The sequence below is a fragment of the Haliotis rubra genome, unplaced genomic scaffold, assembly GCF_003918875.1.
Source record: "Haliotis rubra isolate DU_JTF1 unplaced genomic scaffold, ASM391887v1 Scf1304, whole genome shotgun sequence".
NCBI classification, from domain to species: Eukaryota; Metazoa; Mollusca; class Gastropoda; order Lepetellida; family Haliotidae; genus Haliotis; species Haliotis rubra.
Window position 1 is genome coordinate 69486 of NW_025765231.1, and position 22955 is coordinate 92440.

The following is a 22955-nucleotide window of genomic DNA, read 5'->3' on the forward strand; positions in this document are numbered from 1 at the left end:
GCCAAACGTGATTCCGCATTTTAATGCGTCCTTTACATTCTCAAAAGCAGGTGCCCAAACTATTACCGAACATTGGTTGTTTGAAAGTGTTACAGTTGGTGTAATTTATCATTTACGTTTGCTTGTAAATAGATCTTTCAACATTCTAGTGAGTTTGTGAATCGTATAAAACAGACTTGCTCTATACTCACTGTTAACGACTGGATCCTAGTGATTTTGCAGTAAACGATCCACTTACTTCATACAAATCATGAGCCTCATGAACTGTCTAAGGAAAACATGTTTCCAACAGCACAGTATTTTTATTGAATCACAAAAGACACAGTAAAATCCAAATGATATACATAAGAAACATGGTGTCGTCGTCAGCACAATCACTGTATCCCCATTCACCATTGCAGAGATGTTAGCACAAACAATAATGGATTTCGAGATCATGCAAGAGTAATTAGCAGCGGCCATAAATATTGTTTTCACATTGTTAACTGCTGAGGCAGCTATGCCCAATATCAGATTCGAACTTGTGGAAAGAGAAGTATCATCAGTGGTGGAAATAAGTGTGGCAACTTCCAGTTTCATTGGTCATCTGGTTTCTTTACGACGATTTATACGACGGACGGCGGACATAAAGGCCTGAGCGTGAACTCCTTGGGCTTTCAGTGACATGACTAGAAAAAATCTTTCTATCTCTCTGGATTACAGTATGTGTTGGGATCATGTATTGTTAAAAACAGACAATACCTAGCTGGATAGTTGCTCAATGCAGCCTTAACACTACCCACTCACTCGCATAGAGTGATTAAACTCTGGGAATGGCTTTCATGCCGAATGGTCTTGGAGAATGGGTTATGCCCATGATTCCATCCAAAGAAGGCATCTGGCCATCCACCGGAATGAACTTGAACCTCTGGATCATGGTGGTCAAGAAAAGGAATAACTCCATCCGAGCCATGGCCTCACCCAGACAAACCCTTCGACCTGAAATATTTCAAATCTTCGGTTGTAAATAGCCTACGTGTATTTTGTCAGGAAATACAAGCCTTATGCGTATCAATATCTTTAGCAGTGAGTGAGTTTAGTTTTACGCCGCACACAGCAATATTGAGCTATATGGCGGCGGTCTGTAAATAATCGAGTCTGGACCAGACAATCCCGTGATCAACAGTATGAGCATCGATCTACGCAGTTGGGAACCGATGACATGTGTCAACCAAGTCAGCGAGCCTGACCACCCGATCCTGTTAGTCGCCTCTTACGACAAGCATTGGTTACTGAAGATCAAATTTAACCCGGATCTTCACGGGTCCAATATCTTTAGTAAATATAATACTGCTGGTGTAGTTCCTTTTATTCGAGAGAGCATGTTTATTTGAAAATTTGTAAAGACAGCTAAAATAATGTATAATTCTTTAAAACAGGAATGACATTTGGTGTTATTTGTATGTATTTGGCCAAAATTAATTAGTGTTCTTAATAGATATATTTAGATTAACACATTTTCAGACTAACGAATTACTGATATGTCATATATTTGGAAGTTGCCTTACTAGACAGGTTGAACTATCAAATTTAAAATACAGCCATTTGTAATCGTTTGTAAAAACACTACAATGTTGAATTCGTTTATAAAGATTGACAATAGATTGCTGCTTCGCCAGCGACTTAACTTACCCAGAGAGAAGGGAATGAACTCATCTTTCTTTACGATCTTGCCACTGGCGTCAAGGAAACGGTCAGGCCGGAAGTTGTCTGGATCACCCCACACATCCGGGTCTTGTAGGACTGAATCAAGCATCGCTATGACTTGGACACCTTTTGGGAAGGTGAAACCCCTGAACTGGACATCGTGGGGAACGGTGTGAGGGAGAGCTGTAGGGGCGATATCAGCTCGTCTCAAGACTTCCATAATGGTTGCTTCCATGTAGGGCAGGTTGATCTTGTCCTTCATGGAGGGACGCCTACTCTGGCCGATATGTTCCTGGATCTCTCGGAAACACCTTTCCTGTATTTCCGGATTGTTGAGTAAGTAGACCATGGTCCATCGTATTGTAGTAGCCGTGGTTTCCGTTCCAGCCACAAAGAGGTCTGCTATAACTCTTTGCAGGTTCTCCACTGAAACAAGGTCCGAGAGAAGCCTTTTGTTGAAATAAAATGATTCGAAAACACTGTGAAAATTAAACTGCAATGATTCTAAACTTAATACATTTGACATATGAACTGTAATTTGGAGAGAGAAGGCCCTAATGCAAGATTATGGATTCACCGTGGAATCAATGTTCAAATGCACAATTAAATGCATGTGCATACGAAAGTAAGGTCACTGAGACGGTTTCTTCTCTCTTCTATTCATGGACAGATATATACCCTCAGAGTTTGCTACTGTGTCAATTCCATCTTATTGAAAACCCCGAAGGCCGAATCAGTGAATGAGTGAGTACAAATTTAAAGTCACATCGGCAGTATTTCAGCCATATCGAAGGTCGACTCAAATAGGGTTTGTTGATCTATGTGAAGTGATGTTCTCCTTTCTTGTACATGGATACGATGATTAACGCAGGCATCGCGACTTTGGTGGATTTGGTGAAATGCATCATTTTCGCCTTTCTTCCACTATATGCAGACACGCAGTTCTCAAATATATCATCTGTAACACACGAACTACATATATTCTGTTTTTCACCCAAAGGGCGTTACAAAAGGCAAAATGGAGTTAGAAAATCATACAACTATTGAACTTGGTTCAGCATGCTTACAGTCTAAGGTCGTGTCCTCTTGTTTCGCTTTGCGAAGTCTCATTTCCTTGATGTAGGCGTGGATGAAGTCGTCCACGTTGTCATCGTCGTGATTCTTCAAGTGTTCCTCTGTCATAGGGTCTATGAGCAGTGATTCGATTTTCTCGACATTCTGCATTGTCTTCTTAAATTTGAATAGATCTCCTGGCAGAAAGCGAACAATAGGCAGCACATTCAACACTCCAGCCACGCCAACATTGGCAGCATTTTCGTCCATGGCTTTTAAAAATGTAATAAAAAGCGGGTCAGTATATTCAAATCGTTTGCCGAATACAGTGGAACAGATGACATTGGACACTGCGTTGTGCACCAGGCGTTTGCAGTCAAAGCCTTGCCCTTGTTCTGCCTCGAAGGCCTCGAGAAACTGTGAGATTTCCTCGTGTATTTTGTCCTCCATGATATTCCTGCCTGCTCCAAACTCCCTGAGAGTGTTGAGGGCGAAGCGTCTTTGCTCGCGCCAGAGATCACCAGAGGTTCCAGCAACACCTGTACAAAAATGATAAAAATGACTCAGTTATTTAAAAACACGTTACAAAAGGAAAACATGACAGAAACACAAAGCCTCAAAGGTTGGCCACTACAGAAGAGAGAGTCTTGATTTCAGTGTTGGTTAATATCGTAATCAAGTGTAAATTCTAATTTCCCCTTCTTTTACTCTTCCTTGGAAAGAATGGTTTCGTATGGTATGAGTGCTGATGTATGTTTGAATAAGTGGTGTCTACTTTTATATATTGATCAGTATGGTAGGTGGAGTTTGACGTGACTTGAAGTAAGGGGAATAGAGTAACAACTGTTAGGCTGGTTTAGAAACTAAAATGATGTACAAAATAACGTATACACCTGATGTTTATTATTGGATTATGTAAAAAAGAAGATTTTCAGCAGCGGATCAAGAACGCGCCTTTGCATTGTCGCATGTTGGGGCTTCGAACAGCCATAATGCAAGGCAGACCAACATCAGACTAATGAGACCCGTCAACCAGACTGGCCAGACATCTGACAGTCCCAGAAGTGGGAGACCGAGAGTGACCACCCAGCAACATGACCATCACCTGCGCATTTTGCAACCTGCGTAAGGGCCGGCGGGGTGCCCCAGTGGTTAAAGTGTTCGCTCGTGAAGCCCATTTCTGGTGTCCCCCGCCGTCATATTGCTGGAATATTTCTGAAAGCAGCGTAAAACTGAACTCATTCATTCACTAAAAATGTAGAGATGAATACAAGCTGATATTGGTATGCTGCATCAAACTAAAATCACTCACCTACTTTTATTTCATCCAATTGACCCAGATATAACACGAAGGGTCAAATCAGATAGGGGTTCGTTAATCTATGTGAAGTGTAACTCTCCTTCGTTCCATAAGTATCCAGTTTGAGATGTTCGTGAGTTCGTGAGTGAGTCAGTGAGTTAAAATTAAAGTTCTAAATTTATAAATGTATGCATGAAATAAAAACAAACTTATATACTTAAAGACAGTAAAAGAACTAGTCTATCACAGATGTATACTTAAAACTAGCAAAATTTCTTAGTTTAACAGTACAATATAAAAATGGGCTATAAATTGCCCAAAACTGAAGGTAGATCACCATACTAGGGACCATGGGGACTTACAGTACATTTGCTTCCTGCATGGACACTAGCTGGATTTAAGCCATCCTTTCAGCTGTCAGCGATTAAGACAAATCTAGTCATGTATTAAAAGAACGCATATTCTACGATTAAAAAGGTGGTTTTAAGTTTAAATTTACTTTAAATATTTTGGGACTTACGTACCCTCTCACGAGGACAATAATTTTACGATACTTTAACCCCCTTTGAGAATACAACCACTAAATCTAAGTTACTAATCTAAACTACCAATCATTAAAATACATCTATCTATAAAACATATGAACCAAAATCTATCAATTAAATCAAGTTCTTTTAAAAACAACAACAATTAAATGAACATGTACATTATTTAAACGATCCTTCATCGTTTTTACATTGAAATAGTTATCCCTTGTGAAGGAAAAATCAATACATTCTTGAAATGTTCGTGGGGTTGATGAAATGCTTCATTTTGGTGAGAATGTGATATGGGACAAAGCAGGTGCTCATGTCATATGAAGCAACAGAGGTGAGAATGTGATATGGGCCAACGAACATGCTCATGTTGTATGAAGCAACAAAGGCGAGAATATGAAGTGGGACAAAGCAGGTGCTCATGTGGTATGAAGCAACAGAGGCGAGAATGTGATGTGAGACAAGGCAGATGCTCATGTGGTATGAAGCAACAGAGGTGAGAATGTGATATGGGGTGAGGTGAGGTGAAATGGGGTTTAACGTCGTGCTTGAGAATATTTCGCTCATATGACGACGTGAATGCGTGTGTATGTGTATGTGCGGCTGCTTGTACTAGCCCAGACTTAAGCTGGTTTTATAGTGCTAGCCCACTGAGATACCATGCCGCAGTGAAGCATGAATACCCCACTCAGACACATTATACTGATTCCGAGCCGACCAGTCCTTGCCGTACCCATTAATGCCGAGCGCAAGGCAGGGACCAACTAGTACCATATTTTAACGTCTCTTTGGTATGACGCGGTCGGGGATCGAGCCCGCGACCTTCCGTTCTCCAGGCGGACGCTCTAACCACTACACCACGGAGGCGGTCCGAATGTGATATGGGACAAAGCAGGTGCCCATGTGGTATGAAGCAACAGAGGTGAGAATGTGATGTGGGACAAAGCAGGTGCTCATGTGGTATGAAGCAACAGAGGCGACAATGTGATGTGGGACAAAGCAGTTGATCATGTGGTATGAAGCAACAGAGGCGAAAATGCGATGTGGGACAAAGCAGGTGCTTATGTGGTATGAAGCAACAGAGGCGAGAATGTGATGAGGGACCAAGCAGGTGCTCATGTGGTATGAAGCAACAGAGGTGAGAATGTGATGTGGGACAAAGCAGGTGATCATGTGCTATGAAGCAACAGAGGTGAGAATGTGATGTAGGGCAAAGCAGGTGCTCATGTGGTATGACTGACTGACAGACTGAGTTTGGTTTTACGCCGCTTTAAGCAATACTCCAGCAACATCACGGCGGGGGACACCAGAAATGGGCTTCACGCACTGTACCCATGTGGGGATTCTAACCGGGGTCTTCGGCGTGACGAGCCAACGATTTAACCATTAGGCTACCCCACCGCCCTCATGTGGTATGAAGTAACAGAGGTGAGAATGTGATATGGGACAAAGCAGGTGCTCATGTGGTATGAAGCAACAGATGTGAGAATGTGATGTGGGACAAAGCAGGTGCTCATGTGGTATGAAGCAACAGAGGTGAGAATGTGATGTGGGGCAAAGCAGGTGCTCATGTGGAATGAAGTAACAGAGGCGAAAATGTGATGTGGGGCAAAGTAGGTGCTCATGTGGTATGAAGTAAAAGAGGTGAGAATGTGATATGCGGCAAAGCAGGTGCTCATGTGGTATGAAGTAACAGAGGCGAAAATGTGATGTGGGACAAATCAGGTGCTCATGTGGTATGAAGCAACAGAGGCGAGAATGTGATGTGGGACCAAGCAGGTGATCATGTGGTATGAAGCAACAGAGTTGAGAATGTGATGTGGGGCAAAGTAGGTGCTCATGTGGTATGAGGCAACAGAGGTGAGAATGTGATGTGGGACAAAGCAGGTGCTCATGTGGTATGAAGCAACAGCTGTGAGAATGTGATGTGGGACCAAGCAGGTGATCATGTGGTATGAAGCAACAGAGGTGAGAATGTGACATTGGACAAAGCAGGTGCTCATGTGGTATGAAGCAACGGAGGTGAGAATGTGATGTGGGACGAAGCAGGTGTTCATGTGGTATGAGGCAACAGAGGTGAGAATGTGATATGTGGCAAAGCAGGTGCTCATGTGGTATGAAGCAACAGAGGTGAGAATGTGATATGTGGCAAAGCAGGTGCTCATGTGGTATGAAGCAACAGAGGTGAGAATGTGATGTGGGACAAAGCAGGTGCCCATGTGGTATGAGGCAACAGAGGTGAGAATGTCACGTGGGACAACGGAGGTGCTCATGTAGTTTGAAGCAACAGAGGTGAGAATGTGATATGTGGCAAAGCAGGTGCTGATGTGGTATGAAGCTACAGAGTTGAGAATGTGATGTAGGACAAAGCAGGTGCTCATGTGGTATGAAGCAACAGAGGTGAGAATGTGATGTGGGACAAAGCATGTGCTCATGTGGTATGAAGCAACAGAGGTGAGAATGTGATGTGGGACAAAGCAGGTGCTCATGTGGTATGAAGCAACAGAGGTGAGAATGTGATGTGGGACCAAGCAGGTGCTCATGTGGTATGAAGCAACAGAGGTGAGAATGTGATGTGGGGCAAAACGGGTGCTCATGTGGTATGAAGTAACAGAGGCGAAAATGTGATGTGGGACAAATCAGGTGCTCATGTGGTATGAAGCAACAGCGGTGAGAATGTGATGTGGGACCAAGCAGGTGCTCACGTGGTATGAAGCAACAGAGGTGAGAATGTGACATGGGACAAAGCAGGTGCTCATGTGGTATGAAGCAACAGAGGTGAGAATGTGATGTGGGACGAAGCAGGTGTTCATGTGGTATGAGGCAACAGAGGTGAGAATGTGATATGTGGCAAAGCAGGTGCTCATGTGGTATGAAGCAGCAGAGGTGAGAATGTGATATGTGGCAAAGCAGGTGCTCATGTGGTATGAAGCAACAGAGGTGAGAATGTGATGTGGGACAAAGCAGGTGCCCATGTGGTATGAGGCAACAGAGGTGAGAATGTGACGTGGGACAACGGAGGTGCTCATGTGGTTTGAAGCAACAGAGGTGAGAATGTGATATGTGGCAAAGCAGGTGCTAATGTGGTATGAAGCTACAGAGTTGAGAATGTGATGTAGGACAAAGCAGGTGCTCATGTGGTATGAAGCAACAGAGGTGAGAATGTGATGTGGGACAAAGCAGGTGGTCATGTGGTATGAAGCAACAGAGACGAGAATGTGATGTGGGACAAAGCAGGTGCTCATGTGGTATGAAGCAACAGAGGTGAGAATGTGATGTGGGACAAAGCAGGTGCTCATGTGGTATGAAGCAGCAGAGGTGAGAATGTGATGTGGGACAAAGCAGGTGCTCATGTGGTATGAAGCAACAGCGGTGAGAATGTGATGTGGGACCAAGCAGGTGCTCATGTGGTATGAAGCAACAGAGGTGAGAATGTGACATGGGACAAAGCAGGTGCTCATGTGGTATGAAGCAACAGAGGTGAGAATGTGATGTGGGACGAAGCAGGTGTTCATGTGGTATGAGGCAACAGAGGTGAAAATGTGATATGTGGCAAAGCAGGTGCTCATGTGGTATGAAGCAACAGAGGTGAGAATGTGATGTGGGGCAAAGCAGGTGCTCATGTGGTATGAAGTAACAGAGGCGAAAATGTGATGTGGGACAAATCAGGTGCTCATGTGGTATGAAGCAACAGCGGTGAGAATGTGATGTGGGACCAAGCAGGTGATCATGTGGTATGAAGCAACAGAGATGAGAATGTGACATGGGACAAAGCAGGTGCTCATGTTGTATGAAGCAACAGAGGTGAGAATGTGATGTGGGACGAAGCAGGTGTTCATGTGGTATGAGGCAACAGAGGTGAGAATGTGATATGTGGCAAAGCAGGTGCTCATGTGGTATGAAGCAACAGAGGTGAGAATGTGATATGTGGCAAAGCAGGTGCTCATGTGGTATGGAAGCAACAGAGGTGAGAATGTGATGTGGGACAAAGCAGGTGCCCATGTGGTATGAGGCAACAGAGGTGAGAATGTGATGAGAATGTGATATGTGGACATAAGCAGGTGCTCATGTGGTATGAAGCAACAGAAGGGTGAGATTGAGATGTAGGGACCAAGCAGGTGCTCATGTGGTATGAAGCAACAGAGGTGAGAATGTGACATGGGACAAAGCAGGTGCTCATGTGGTATGAAGCAACAGAGGTGAGAATGTGATGTATGACAAAGCAGGTGCTCATGTGGTATGAAGTAACAGAGGTGAGAATGTGATATGGGACAAATCAGGTGCTCATGTGGTATGAAGCAACAGAGGTGAGAATGTGATGTGGGACCAAGCAGGTGCTCATGTGGTATGAAGCAACAGAGGTGAGAATGTGATGTGGGACAAAGCAGGTGCTCATGTGGTATGAAGCAACAGAGGCGAAAATGTGATGTGGGACAAATCAGGTGCTCATGTGGTATGAAGCAACAGAGGTGAGAATGTGATGTGGGACCAAGCAGGTGATCATGTGGTATGAAGCAACAGAGATGAGAATGTGACATGGGACAAAGCAGGTGCTCATGTGGTATGAAGCAACAGAGGTGAGAATGTGATGTGGGACGAAGCAGGTGTTCATGTGGTATGAGGCAACAGAGGTGAGAATGTGATATGTGGCAAAGCAGGTGCTCATGTGGTATGAAGCAACAGAGGTGAGAATGTGATATGTGGCAAAGCAGGTGCTCATGTGGTATGAAGCAACAGAGGTGAGAATGTGATGTGGGACAAAGCAGGTGCCCATGTGGTATGAGGCAACAGAGGTGAGAATGTGATATGGGACAAAGCAGGTGCTCATGTGGTATGAAGCAACAGACGTGAGATTGAGATGTAGGACAAAGCAGGTGCTCATGTGGTATGAAGCAACAGAGGTGAGAATGTGACATGGGACAAAGCAGGTACTCATGTGGTATGAAGCAACAGAGGTGAGAATGTGATGTATGACAACGCAGGTGCTCATGTGGTATGAAGTAACAGAGGTGAGAATGTTATATGGGACAAATCAGGTGCTCATGTGGTATGAAGCAACAGAGGTGAGAATGTGATGTGGGACCAAGCAGGTGCTCATGTGGTATGGAAAACAACAGAATGAGAATGTGATGTGGGACAAAGCAGGTGCTCATGTGGTATGAAGCAACAGAGGTGAGAATGTGATGTGGGACAAAGCAGGTGTTCATGTGGTATGAGAGGCAACAGAGGTGAGAATGTGATATGTAGTGGCAAAGCAGGTGCTCATGTGGTATGAAGCAACAGAAGGTGAGAATGTGATATGTGGCAAAGCAGGTGCTCATGTGGTATGAAGCAACAGAGGTGAGAATGTGATGTGGGACAAAGCAGGTGCTCATGTGGTATGAAAGCAACAGAGGTGAGAATGTGACGTGGGACAAAGCAGGTGCTCATGTGGTATGAAGCAACAGAGGTGAGAATGTGATGTAGGACAAAGCAGGTGCTCATGGTAAACAAGGTGAATGTGAGGTGAGAATGTGATCATGTGGTATGGAAACAAAAGGTGAGAATGTGATATGAAAGGACAAAGCAGGTGCTCATGTGGTATGAAACAACAGAAGGTGGGAAATGTGATGTATGACAAAGCAGGTGCTCAAAAGGTGGTATGGAAGCAACAGATGGTGAAGAATGTGTGATGTGGGACAAAGCGGGTGAATGGTATGCAGAGGTGAGAATGTGATATGGGACAAAGCAGGTGCTCATGTGGTATGGCAACAAGCAACAAGTGAGAATGATGTGGCAAAGCAGGTGTCATGTGGTATGGACAGCAAATTGAATGTGGTGAGAATGTGAGCAAAGCAAGGTGCTCATGTGGTATGAATGTGATGTGTGGCAAAGCAGGTGCTCATGGTGGTATGAAGCAACAGAGGTGAAATGTGATATGGGACAAAGCAGGTGCTCATGTGGTATGAAGCAACAGAGGTGAGAATGTGATGTGGGACAAAGCAGGTGCTCATGTGGTATGAAGCAACAGAGGTGAGAATGTGATGTATGTGGGACAAAGCAGGTGCTCATGTGGTATGAAGCAACAGAGGTGAGAATGTGATGTGGGACAAAGCAGGTGCTCATGTGGTATGAAGTAACAGAGGTGAAAATGTGATGTGGGACAAATCAGGTGCTCATGTGGTATGGAAGCAACAGAGGTGAGAATGTGATGTGGGACAAAGCAGGTGATCATGTGGTATGAAGCAACAGAATGAGAATGTGATGTGGGACAAAGCAGGTGCTCATGTGGTATGAAGCAACAGAGGTGAGAATGTGATGTGGGACAAAGCAGGTGTTCATGTGGTATGAGAGAATGTGATACAAAGCAGGTGCTCATGTGGTATGGAAGCAACAGAGGTGAGGAATGTGATATGTGTAAAGCAAAGCAGGTGCTCATGGTGGTATGAAACAACAGAGGTGAGAATGTGATGTGGGACAAAGCAGGTGCTCATGTGGTATGAAGCAACAGAGGTGAGAATGTGATATGGGACAAAGCAGGTGCTCATGTGGTATGAAGCAACAGAGAGAGATTGAGATGTAGGACCAAAGCAGGTGCTGATGACATGAAGCAAAGAGGTGAGAATGTGACATGGGACAAAGCAGGTACTCATGTGGTATGAAACAACAAAATGAGAATGTGATGTATGAAGCAGGTGCTCATGTGGTATGAAACAACAGAGGTGAGAATGTTATATGGGACAAATCAGGTGCTCATGTGGTATGAAGCAACAGAGGTGAGAATGTGATGTGGGACCAAGCAGGTGCTCATGTGGTATGAAACAACAGAGGTGAGGGAATGTGATGTGGGACAAAGCAGGTGCTCATGTGGTATGAAACAACAGAGGTGAGAATGTGATGTGGGACAAAGCAGGTGTTCATGTGGTATGAGGCAACAGAGGTGAGAATGTGATGTAAAGTGGCAAAGCAGGTGCTCATGTGGTATGGAAACAACAGAGGTGAGAATGTGATATGTGGCAAAGCAGGTGCTCATGTGGTATGAAGCAACAGAGGTGAGAATGTGAGGTGGGACAAAGCAGGGGCCCATGTGGTATGAGGCAACAGAGGTGAGAATGTGACGTGGGACAACGGAGGTGCTCATGTGGTTTGAAGCAACAGAGGTGAGAATGTGATATGTGGCAAAGCAGGTGCTCATGTGGTATGAAGCTACAGAGTTGAGAATGTGATGTAGGACAAAGCAGGTGCTCATGTGGTATGAAGTAACAGAGGCGAAAATGTGATGTGGGACAAATCAGGTGCTCATGTGGTATGAAGCAACAGCGGTGAGAATGTGATGTGGGACCAAGCAGGTGATCATGTGGTATGAAGCAACAGAGATGAGAATGTGACATGGGACAAAGCAGGTGCTCATGTTGTATGAAGCAACAGAGGTGAGAATGTGATGTGGGACGAAGCAGGTGTTCATGTGGTATGAGGCAACAGAGGTGAGAATGTGATATGTGGCAAAGCAGGTGCTCATGTGGTATGAAGCAACAGAGGTGAGAATGTGATATGTGGCAAAGCAGGTGCTCATGTGGTATGAAGCAACAGAGGTGAGAATGTGATGTGGGACAAAGCAGGTGCCCATGTGGTATGAGGCAACAGAGGTGAGAATGTGACGTGGGACAACGGAGGTGCTCATGTAGTTTGAAGCAACAGAGGTGAGAATGTGATATGTGGCAAAGCAGGTGCTCATGTGGTATGAAGCTACAGAGTTGAGAATGTGATGTAGGACAAAGCAGGTGCTCATGTGGTATGAAGCAACAGAGGTGAGAATGTGATATGAGACAAAGCAGGTGCTCATGTGGTATGAAGCAGCAGAGATGAGAATGTGATATGGGACAAAGCAGGTGCTCATGTGGTATGAAGCAACAGAGGTGAGATTGAGATGTAGGACCAAGCAGGTGCTCATGTGACATGAAACAAGAGAGAGGTGAGAATGTGACATGGGACAAAGCAGGTACTCATGTGGTATGAAGCAACAGAGGTGAGAATGTGATGTATGACAACGCAGGTGCTCATGTGGTATGAAGTAACAGAGGTGAGAATGTTATATGGGACAAATCAGGTGCTCATGTGGTATGAAGCAACAGAGGTGAGAATGTGATGTGGGACAAGCAGGTGCTCATGTGGTATGAAGCAACAGAGGTGAGAATGTGATGTGGGACAAAGCAGGTGCTCATGTGGTATGAAGCAACAGAGGTGAGAATGTGATGTGGGACGAAGCAGGTGTTCATGTGGTATGAGGCAACAGAGGTGAGAATGTGATATGTGGCAAAGCAGGTGCTCATGTGGTATGAAGCAACAGAGGTGAGAATGTGATATGTGGCAAAGCAGGTGCTCATGTGGTATGAAGCAACAGAGGTGAGAATGTGATGTGGGACAAAGCAGGGGCCCATGTGGTATGAGGCAACAGCGGTGAGAATGTGACGTGGGACAACGGAGGTGCTCATGTGGTTTGAAGCAACAGAGGTGAGAATGTGATATGTGGCAAAGCAGGTGCTCATGTGGTATGAAGCTACAGAGTTGAGAATGTGATGTAGGACAAAGCAGGTGCTCATGTGGTATGAAGTAACAGAGGCGAAAATGTGATGTGGGACAAATCAGGTGCTCATGTGGTATGAAGCAACAGCGGTGAGAATGTGATGTGGGACCATGCAGGTGATCATGTGGTATGAAGCAACAGAGATGAGAATGTGACATGGGACAAAGCAGGTGCTCATGTTGTATGAAGCAACAGAGGTGAGAATGTGATGTGGGACGAAGCAGGTGTTCATGTGGTATGAGGCAACAGAGGTGAGAATGTGATATGTGGCAAAGCAGGTGCTCATGTGGTATGAAGCAACAGAGGTGAGAATGTGATATGTGGCAAAGCAGGTGCTCATGTGGTATGAAGCAACAGAGGTGAGAATGTGATGTGGGACAAAGCAGGTGCCCATGTGGTATGAGGCAACAGAGGTGAGAATGTGACGTGGGACAACGGAGGTGCTCATGTAGTTTGAAGCAACAGAGGTGAGAATGTGATATGTGGCAAAGCAGGTGCTCATGTGGTATGAAGCTACAGAGTTGAGAATGTGATGTAGGACAAAGCAGGTGCTCATGTGGTATGAAGCAACAGAGGTGAGAATGTGATATGAGACAAAGCAGGTGCTCATGTGGTATGAAGCAGCAGAGATGAGAATGTGATATGGGACAAAGCAGGTGCTCATGTGGTATGAAGCAACAGAGGTGAGATTGAGATGTAGGACCAAGCAGGTGCTCATGTGACATGAAGCAAGAGAGGTGAGAATGTGACATGGGACAAAGCAGGTACTCATGTGGTATGAAGCAACAGAGGTGAGAATGTGATGTATGACAACGCAGGTGTTCATGTGGTATGAAGTAACAGAGGTGAGAATGTTATATGGGACAAATCAGGTGCTCATGTGGTATGAAGCAACAGAGGTGAGAATGTGATGTGGGACCAAGCAGGTGCTCATGTGGTATGAAGCAACAGAGGTGAGAATGTGATGTGGGACAAAGCAGGTGCTCATGTGGTATGAAGCAACAGAGGTGAGAATGTGATGTGGGACGAAGCAGGTGTTCATGTGGTATGAGGCAACAGAGGTGAGAATGTGATATGTGGCAAAGCAGGTGCTCATGTGGTATGAAGCAACAGAGGTGAGAATGTGATATGTGGCAAAGCAGGTGCTCATGTGGTATGAAGCAACGGAGGTGAGAATGTGAGGTGGGACAAAGCAGGGGCCCATGTGGTATGAGGCAACAGAGGTGAGAATGTGACGTGGGACAACGGAGGTGCTCATGTGGTTTGAAGCAACAGAGGTGAGAATGTGATATGTGGCAAAGCAGGTGCTAATGTGGTATGAAGCAACAGAGTTGAGAATGTGATGTAGGACAAAGCAGGTGCTCATGTGGTATGAAGCAACAGAGGTGAGAATGTGATGTGGGACAAAGCAGGTGCTCATGTGGTATGAAGCAACAGAGGTGAGAATGTGATGTGGGACAAAGCAGGTGCTCATGTGGTATGAAGCAACAGTGGCGAGAATGTGATGTGGGACAAAGCATGTGCTCATGTGGTATGAAGCAACAGAGGTGAGAATGTGATGTGGGACAAAGCATGTGCTAATGTGGTATGAAGCAACAGAGGTGAGAATGTGATGTGATGTGGGACAAATCAGGTGCTCATGTGGTATAAAGGAACAGCTCGTGAGGTGAGAATGTGATGTGGGACCAAGCAGGTGATCATGCTCATGTGGTATGAATGTGAAGCAACAGAGGTGAGAATGTGACATGGGACAAAGCAGGTGCTCATGTGGTATGAAGCAACAGAGGTGAGAATGTGATGTGGGACGAAGCAGGTGTTCATGTGGTATGAGGCAACAGAGGTGAGAATGTGATATGTGGCAAAGCAGGTGCTCATGTGGTATGAAGCAACAGAGGTGAGAATGTGATATGTGGCAAAGCAGGTGCTCATGTGGTATGAAGCAACAGAGGTGAGAATGTGATGTGGGACAAAGCAGGTGCTCATGTGGTATGAAGTAACAGAGGCGAAAATGTGATGTGGGACGAAGCAGGTGTTCATGTGGTATGAGGCAACAGAGGTGAGAATGTGATATGTGGCAGAGGAGGTGGTCATGTGGTATGAAGCTACAGAGACGAGAATGTGATGTGGGACAAAGCAGGTGCTCATGTGGTATGAAGCAACAGAGGTGAGAATGTGATGTGGGAGAAAGCATGTGCTAATGTGGTATGATGCAACAGAGGTGAGAATGTGATGTGGGACAAAGCAGGTGCTCATGTGATATGAAGCAACAGAGGCGAGAATGTGATGTGGGGCAAAGCAGGTGCTCATGTGGTATGAAGTAACAGAGGCGAAAATGTGATGTGGGACAAATCAGGTGCTCATGTGGTACGAAGTAACAGAGGCGAAAATGTGATGTGGGACAAATCAGGTGCTCATGGGGTATGAAGCAACAGCGGTGAGAATGTGATGTGGGACCAAGCAGGTGCTCATGTGGTATGAAGCAACAGAGGTGAGAATGTGACATGGGACAAAGCAGGTGCTCATGTGGTATGAGGCAACAGAGGTGAGAATGTGATATGTGGCAAAGCAGGTACTCATGTGGTATGAAGCAACAGAGGTGAGAATGTGATGTGGGACAAAGCAGGTGCCCATGTGGTATGAGGCAACAGAGGTGAGAATGGGACGTGGGACAACGGAGGTGCTCATGTGGTTTGAAGCAACAGAGGTGAGAATGTGATATGTGGCAAAGCAGGTGCTCATGTGGTATGAAGCTACAGAGTTGAGAATGTGATGTAGGACAAAGCAGGTGCTCATGTGGTATGAAGCAACAGAGGTGAGAATGTGATATGAGACAAAGCAGGTGCTCATGTGGTATGAAGCAGCAGAGATGAGAATGTGATATGGGACAAAGCAGGTGCTCATGTGGTATGAAGCAACAGAGGTGAGATTGAGATGTAGGACCAAGCAGGTGCTCATGTGACATGAAGCAAGAGAGGTGAGAATGTGACATGGGACAAAGCAGGTACTCATGTGGTATGAAGCAACAGAGGTGAGAATGTGATGTATGACAACGCAGGTGCTCATGTGGTATGAAGTAACAGAGGTGAGAATGTTATATGGGACAAATCAGGTGCTCATGTGGTATGAAGCAACAGAGGTGAGAATGTGATGTGGGACCAAGCAGGTGCTCATGTGGTATGAAGCAACAGAGGTGAGAATGTGATGTGGGACAAAGCAGGTGCTCATGTGGTATGAAGCAACAGAGGTGAGAATGTGATGTGGGACGAAGCAGGTGTTCATGTGGTATGAGGCAACAGAGGTGAGAATGTGATATGTGGCAAAGCAGGTGCTCATGTGGTATGAAGCAACAGAGGTGAGAATGTGATATGTGGCAAAGCAGGTGCTCATGTGGTATGAAGCAACAGAGGTGAGAATGTGAGGTGGGACAAAGCAGGCGCCCATGTGGTATGAGGCAACAGAGGTGAGAATGTGACGTGGGACAACGGGAGGTGCTCATGTGGTTTGAAAGCAACAGAGGTGAGAATGTGATATGTGGCAAAGCAGGTGCTTATGTGGTATGAAGCTACAGAGTTGAGAATGTGATGTAGGACAAAGCAGGTGCTCATGTGGTATGAAGCAACAGAGGTGAGAATGTGATGTGGGACAAAGCATGTGCTCATGTGGTATGAAGCAACAGAGGTGAGAATGTGATGTGGGACAAAGCAGGTGCTCATGTGGTATGAAGCAACAGTGGCGAGAATGTGATGTGGGACAAAGCATGTGCTCATGTGGTATGAAGCAACAGAGGTGAGAATGTGATGTGGGACAAAGCATGTGCTAATGTGATATGAAGCAACAGAGGTGAGAATGTGATGTGGGACAAAGCAGGTGCTCATGTGATATGAAGCAACAGAGGCGAGAATGTGATGTGGGACAAAGCATGTGCTCGTGTGGTATGAAGCAACAGAGGTGAGAATGTGATGTGGGACAAAGCATGTGGTCATGTGGTATGAGGCAACAGAGGTGAGAATGTGATGTGGGACAACGCAGGTGCTCATGTGGTATGAAGCAACAGAGGTGAGAATGTGATATGTGGCAAAGCAGGTGCTAATGTGGTATGAAGCTACAGAGGTGAGAATGTGATGTAGGACAAAGCAGGTGCTCATGTGGTATGAAGCAACAGAGGTGAGAACGTGACGTGGGACAAAACAGGTGCTCATGTGGTATGAAGCAACAGAGGTGAGAATGTGATGTGGGACAAAGCATGTGCTCATGTGGTATGAAGCAACAGAGGTGAGAATGTGATGTGGGACAAAGCAGGTGCTCATGTGGTAGGAAGCAACAGAGGCGAGAATGTGATGTGGGACAAAGCAGGTGCTCATGTGGTATGAAGCAACAGAGGTGAGAATGTGATATGAGGCAAAGCAGGTGCTCATGTGGTATGAAGCAACAGAGGTGAGAATGTGATGTGAGACAAAGCAGGTGCTCATGTGGTATGAAGCATCAGAGGCGAAAATGTGATATGACACAAAGCAGGTGCTCATGTCATATGAAGCAACAGAGGTGAGAATGTGATGTGAGACAAAGCAGGTGCTCATGTCATATGAAGCAGCAGGGGGAGAATGTGATGTGGGACAAAGCAGGTGGTCATGTGGTATGAAGCAACAGAGGTGAGAATGTGATGTGGGACAAAGCAGGTGCTCATGTGGTATGAAGCAACAGAGGTGAGAATGTGACATTGGACAAAGCAGGTGCTCATGTGGTATGAAGCAACAGAGGTGAGAATGTGAAGTGGGACGAAGCAGGTGTTCATGTGGTATGAGGCAACAGAGGTGAAAATGTGATATGTGGCAAAGCAGGTGCTCATGTGGTATGAAGCAACAGAGGTGAGAATGTGATGTGGGGCAAAGCAGGTGCTCATGTGGTATGAAGTAACAGAGGCGAAAATGTGATGTGGAACAAATCAGATGCTCATGTGGTATGAAGCAACAGCGGTGAGAATGTGATGTGGGACCAAGCAGGTGATCATGTGGTATGAAGCAACAGAGATGAGAATGTGACATGGGACAAAGCAGGTGCTCATGTGGTATGAAGCAACAGAGGTGAGAATGTGATGTGGGACGAAGCAGGTGTTCATGTGGTATGGGGCAACAGAGGTGAGAATGTGATATGTGGCAAAAGCAGGTGCTCATGTGGTATGAAGCAACAGAGGTGAGAATGTGATATGTGGCAAAGCAGGTGCTCATGTGGTATGGGGCAAAAGAGGTGAGAATGTGATGTGGGACAAAGCAGGTGCCCATGTGGTATGAGGCAACAGAGGTGACGTGGGAATGGGACGTGGGACAACGGAGGTGCTCATGTGGTTTGGAAGGCAACAGAGGTTAGCTACAGAATGTGATATGTGGCAAAACAGGTGCTCATGTGGTATGAAGCAACAGAGGTGAGAATGATATGAGACAAAGCAGGTGCTCATGTGGTATGAAGCAACAGAGATGAGAATGTGATATGGGAGAGGTGCTCATGTGGTATGAAGCAACAGAGGTTGAGATGTAGGACCAAGCAGGTGCTCATGTGACATGAAGCAAGAGAGGTGAGAATGTGACATGGGACAAAGCAGGTACTCATGTGGTATGAAGTAAAAGAGGTGAGAATGTGATGTATGAGAACGCAGGTGCTCATGTGGTATGAAGTAACAGAGGTGAGAATGTTATATGGGACAAATCAGGTGCTCATGTGGTATGAAGCAACAGAGGTGAGAATGTGATGTGGGACCAAGCAGGTGCTCATGTGGTATGAAGCAACAGAGGTGAGAATGTGATGTGGGACAAAGCAGGTGCTCATGTGGTATGAAGCAACAGAGGTGAGAATGTGATGTGGGACGAAGCAGGTGTTCATGTGGTATGAGGCAACAGAGGTGAGAATGTGATATGTGGCAAAGCAGGTGCTCATGTGGTATGAAGCAACAGAGGTGAGAATGTGATATGTGGCAAAGCAGGTGCTCATGTGGTATGAAGCAACAGAGGTGAGAATGTGAGGTGGGACAAAGCAGGGGCCCATGTGGTATGAGGCAACAGAGGTGAGAATGTGACGTGGGACAACGGAGGTGCTCATGTGGTTTGAAGCAACAGAGGTGAGAATGTGATATGTGGCAAAGCAGGTGCTTATGTGGTATGAAGCTACAGAGTTGAGAATGTGATGTAGGACAAAGCATGTGCTCATGTGGTATGAAGCAACAGAGGTGAGAATGTGATGTGGGACAAAGCAGGTGCTCATGTGGTATGAAGCAACAGTGGCGAGAATGTGATGTGGGACAAAGCATGTGCTCATGTGGTATGAAGCAACAGAGGTGAGAATGTGATGTGGGACAAAGCAGGTGCTCATGTGATATGAAGCAACAGAGGCGAGAATGTGATGTGGGACAAAGCATGTGCTCATGTGGTATGAAGCAACAGAGGTGAGAATGTGATGTGGGACAAAGCATGTGCTCATGTGGTATGAGGCAACAGAGGTGAGAATGTGATGTGGGACAACGCAGGTGCTCATGTGGTATGAAGCAACAGAGGTGAGAATGTAATATGTGGCAAAGCAGGTGCTAATGTGGTATGAAGCTACAGAGGTGAGAATGTGATGTAGGACAAAGCAGGTGCTCATGTGGTATGAAGCAACAGAGGTGAGAACGTGACGTGGGACAAAACAGGTGCTCATGTGGTATGAAGCAACAGAGGTGAGAATGTGATGTGGGACAAAGCATGTGCTCATGTGGTATGAAGCAACAGAGGTGAGAATGTGATGTGGGACAAAGCAGGTGCTCATGTGGTATGAAGCAACAGAGGCGAGAATGTGATGTGGGACAAAGCATGTGCTCATGTGGTATGAAGCAACAGAGGTGAGAATGTGATGTGGGACAACGCAGGTGCTATCGTGTGGTATGAAGCAACGGTATGGAAGCAACAGAGGCGAGAATGTGATGTGGGACAAAGCATGTGCTCATGTGGCATGAAGCAACAGAGGTGAGAATGTGATGTGGGACAACGCCGGTGCTAATGTGGTATGAAGCAACAGAGGTGAGAATGTGATATGAGACAAAGCAGGTGCTCATGTGGTATGAAGCAACAGAGGTGAGAATGTGATAAGAGGCAAAGCAGGTGCTCATGTGTTATGAAGCAACAGAGGTGAGAATGTGATGTGAGACAAAGCAGGTGCTCATGTGGTATGAAGCATCAGAGGCGAAAATGTGATATGACACAAAGCAGGTGCTCATGTGGTATGAAGCAACAGAGGTGAGAATGTGATATGAGACAAAGCAGGTGCATGTGGTATGAAGCAACAGAGGTGAGAATGTGATATGAGGCAAAGCAGGTGCTCATGTGGTATGAAGCAACAGAGGTGAGAATGTGATGTGAGACAAAGCAGGTGCTCATGTGGTATGAAGCAACAGAGGTGAGAATGTGATGTGGGACAAAGCAGGTGCTCATGTGGTATGAAGCAACAGAGGTGAAAATGTGATATGAGACAAAGCAGGTGCTCCTGTGGTATGAAGCAGGAGAGATGAGAATGTGATATGGGACAAAGCATGTGCTCATGTGGTATGAAGCAACAGAGGTGAGAATGAGATGTAGGACAAAGCAGGTGCTCATGTGGTAAGAAGCAACAGAGGTGAGAATGTGACATGGGACAAAGCAGGTGCTCATGTGGTATGAAGCAACAGAGGTGAGAATGTGATGTATGACAAAGCAGGTGCTCATGTGGTATGAAGTAACAGAGGTGAGAATGTTATATGGGACAAAGCAGGTGCTCATGTGGATTGAAGCAACAGAGGTGAGAATGTGATGTGGGACAACGCAGGTGCTCATGTGGCATGATGAACAGAGGTGAGAATGTGATGTGAGAATGTGATATGGGGCAAAGTAGGAGCATATGTGGTATGAAGCAACAGAGGTGAGAATACAAAGCAGGTGCCCATGTGGTATGAAGCAACAGAGGTGAGAATGTGATGTGGGACAACGCAGGTGCTGAGATGGTGAGTGAAAATACAGGTAGTGATATGATGTGGGACAACACAGATGAAGATCATAGAGAGTGACAGGTTCATGCTGCACTGTAAGAAGACATTACACCTACCTTTTCCTCTTGCAACGAAGTCATTTAGTGTGATGTGAGGCCTCTCAGAAAAGACGTCGCCGTTCTTGACAATAGCTTCTTTCAGAGTGCTGTAACCGTTGAGGACGATGAGTGGTGTGTTGAACAGGTACACACTGAAGATGTCCCCATATTGTTGCCTGAGTTTCTTAAACGTAATCCGGGGATCGGAGTCCATGGAGAGGGCATTCCCCAAAAACGGGAGGAGAGGGGGGCCGGGAGGGAGCCCAGAGGGTCGCCGCGTTAGTAGCCATAACAAAACGAGCACAACCACACACAGCAACACAGTTGTAGGACTGAAGGCGAATACCTCTGTCATTGTGCTCTTCTCGAAACGTAGTTTTCCAAAATATATGTGCCCACGAGTATTTATAAGTGTACACTGTAATGTACTGCCTGATGCAACCACAGTAATTCAGTCGTTTAATTGCATCAGCCGAAGAACATGACTCGGACGGGAGTATGCAATTTTGCTAAGTGCAGTATATGGGCCACCTCGAGTTGATAAGCAGCTTTCAAAGTCCCATATATTGCGCAACCTGAACCTGTTTTTCCCTTTGGTAAACAAAGTACGTTATCTGGACTACCAGTTGTCAGACTGTGATTTTTGTGGAATCAACGTTGGCTCAGTGGGTTAGATCGCTGACTTTGCATTCAGGTGCCTGACAGTGAGAGTGGGTTTGAATCCCGGATGGGACTCAACGTCCCCAAAGTACTAGTACTGTACTTTACTGAGAAAGTGTAATCCCTGATATGACATATGTTGCGTCCCACTCCTGCTAAAAGTGAATCAACACTTTAATGCGTCCTTGACTCTCTCAAAAGCAGGTGTCCCAACTGTTACCCAACGTTTGTTTGTTTGTCCGTGTTACAGCTGGTGTCATTTGTTATCATTTACGTTTCCTTGCTAATACAACTTTCAACGTTCTTGTGAGTTTGTGAATCGGATAAAGCTGATTTGCTCTATACTCACTGTTAACGACTGGATCCTAGTGATTTTGCAGTAAACGATCCACTTACTTCATACAAATCATGGGCCTCATGAACTGTCTAAAGAAAACATGTTTCCAACAGCACAGCATTTTTTGATTGGATCACAAAAGACACAGTAAAATCCAAATGATATACATTAAAGAACATGGTGTCGTCGTCAGCACAATCACTGTATCCCCATTCACCACTGCAGAGATGTTTACACAAACAATAATGGATTTCGAGATCATGCAAGAGTAACTAGCAGCGGCCATAAATATTGTTTTCACATTGTTACTGCTGAGGCGGCTATGCCCAATATCAGATTCGAACTAGTGGAAAGAGATGTATCATCAGTGGTGGAAACAAGTGTGTCAACTTCCAGTTTCATTGGTCATCTGGTTTCTTTATACGACGGAACCCGTGAAGGTCCGAGTTAGAATGAACCTTCAGTAACCCATGCTTGTCGTAAGAGGCGAGTAACGGGATCGGGTTATCAGGCTCTCTGACATGGCTGGCACATGTCATTGGTTCCCAATTGCACATATCGATGCTCATGCTGTTGATCACTGGATTGTCTGGTCCCGACTCGATTATTTACAGACCTCCGCAATATAGCTGGAATATTGTTGTGTGCGACGTAAAACTAAACTCACTCACTCGCTCATTATACGACGAACGGCGGGCATATAGGCCGGAACGGTAACTCTCTTGGCTTTCAGTGACA

General features: G+C 45.6%; 1 protein-coding gene across 1 annotated transcript; it reads right to left on the minus strand.

Annotated features, from left to right (window-relative positions):
* Positions 1-287: 287 nt before the first annotated feature.
* On the minus strand, positions 288-21758 carry LOC124267336 (cytochrome P450 2J6-like). Its single transcript, XM_046702253.1, has 4 exons — positions 21239-21758; positions 2754-3278; positions 1672-2112; positions 288-978 (listed from the first exon to the last, which is right to left on the minus strand). The coding sequence occupies exons 1-4, from the start codon at positions 21573-21575 to the stop codon at positions 800-802; spliced, it is 1482 nt and encodes a 493-aa protein (XP_046558209.1). The 5' UTR covers positions 21576-21758; the 3' UTR covers positions 288-799.
* Between the last annotated feature and the right edge of the window lie 1197 nt (positions 21759-22955).

What these genes read in the sequence shown, in the direction of transcription:
- LOC124267336 (XM_046702253.1), bottom strand. Translation starts at nt 21,575, where the DNA reads ATGACAGAGGTATTCGCCTTCAGTCCTACAACTGTGTTGCTGTGTGTG. An exon ending in CTTCGTTGCAAGAGGAAAAG is followed by an intron (nt 3,279 to 21,238) that starts GTAGGTGTAATG and finishes ATTTTTGTACAG; the next exon opens with GTGTTGCTGGAACCTCTGGT. An exon ending in GTTCATTCCCTTCTCTCTGG is followed by an intron (nt 979 to 1,671) that starts GTAAGTTAAGTC and finishes GAAATATTTCAG; the next exon opens with GTCGAAGGGTTTGTCTGGGT.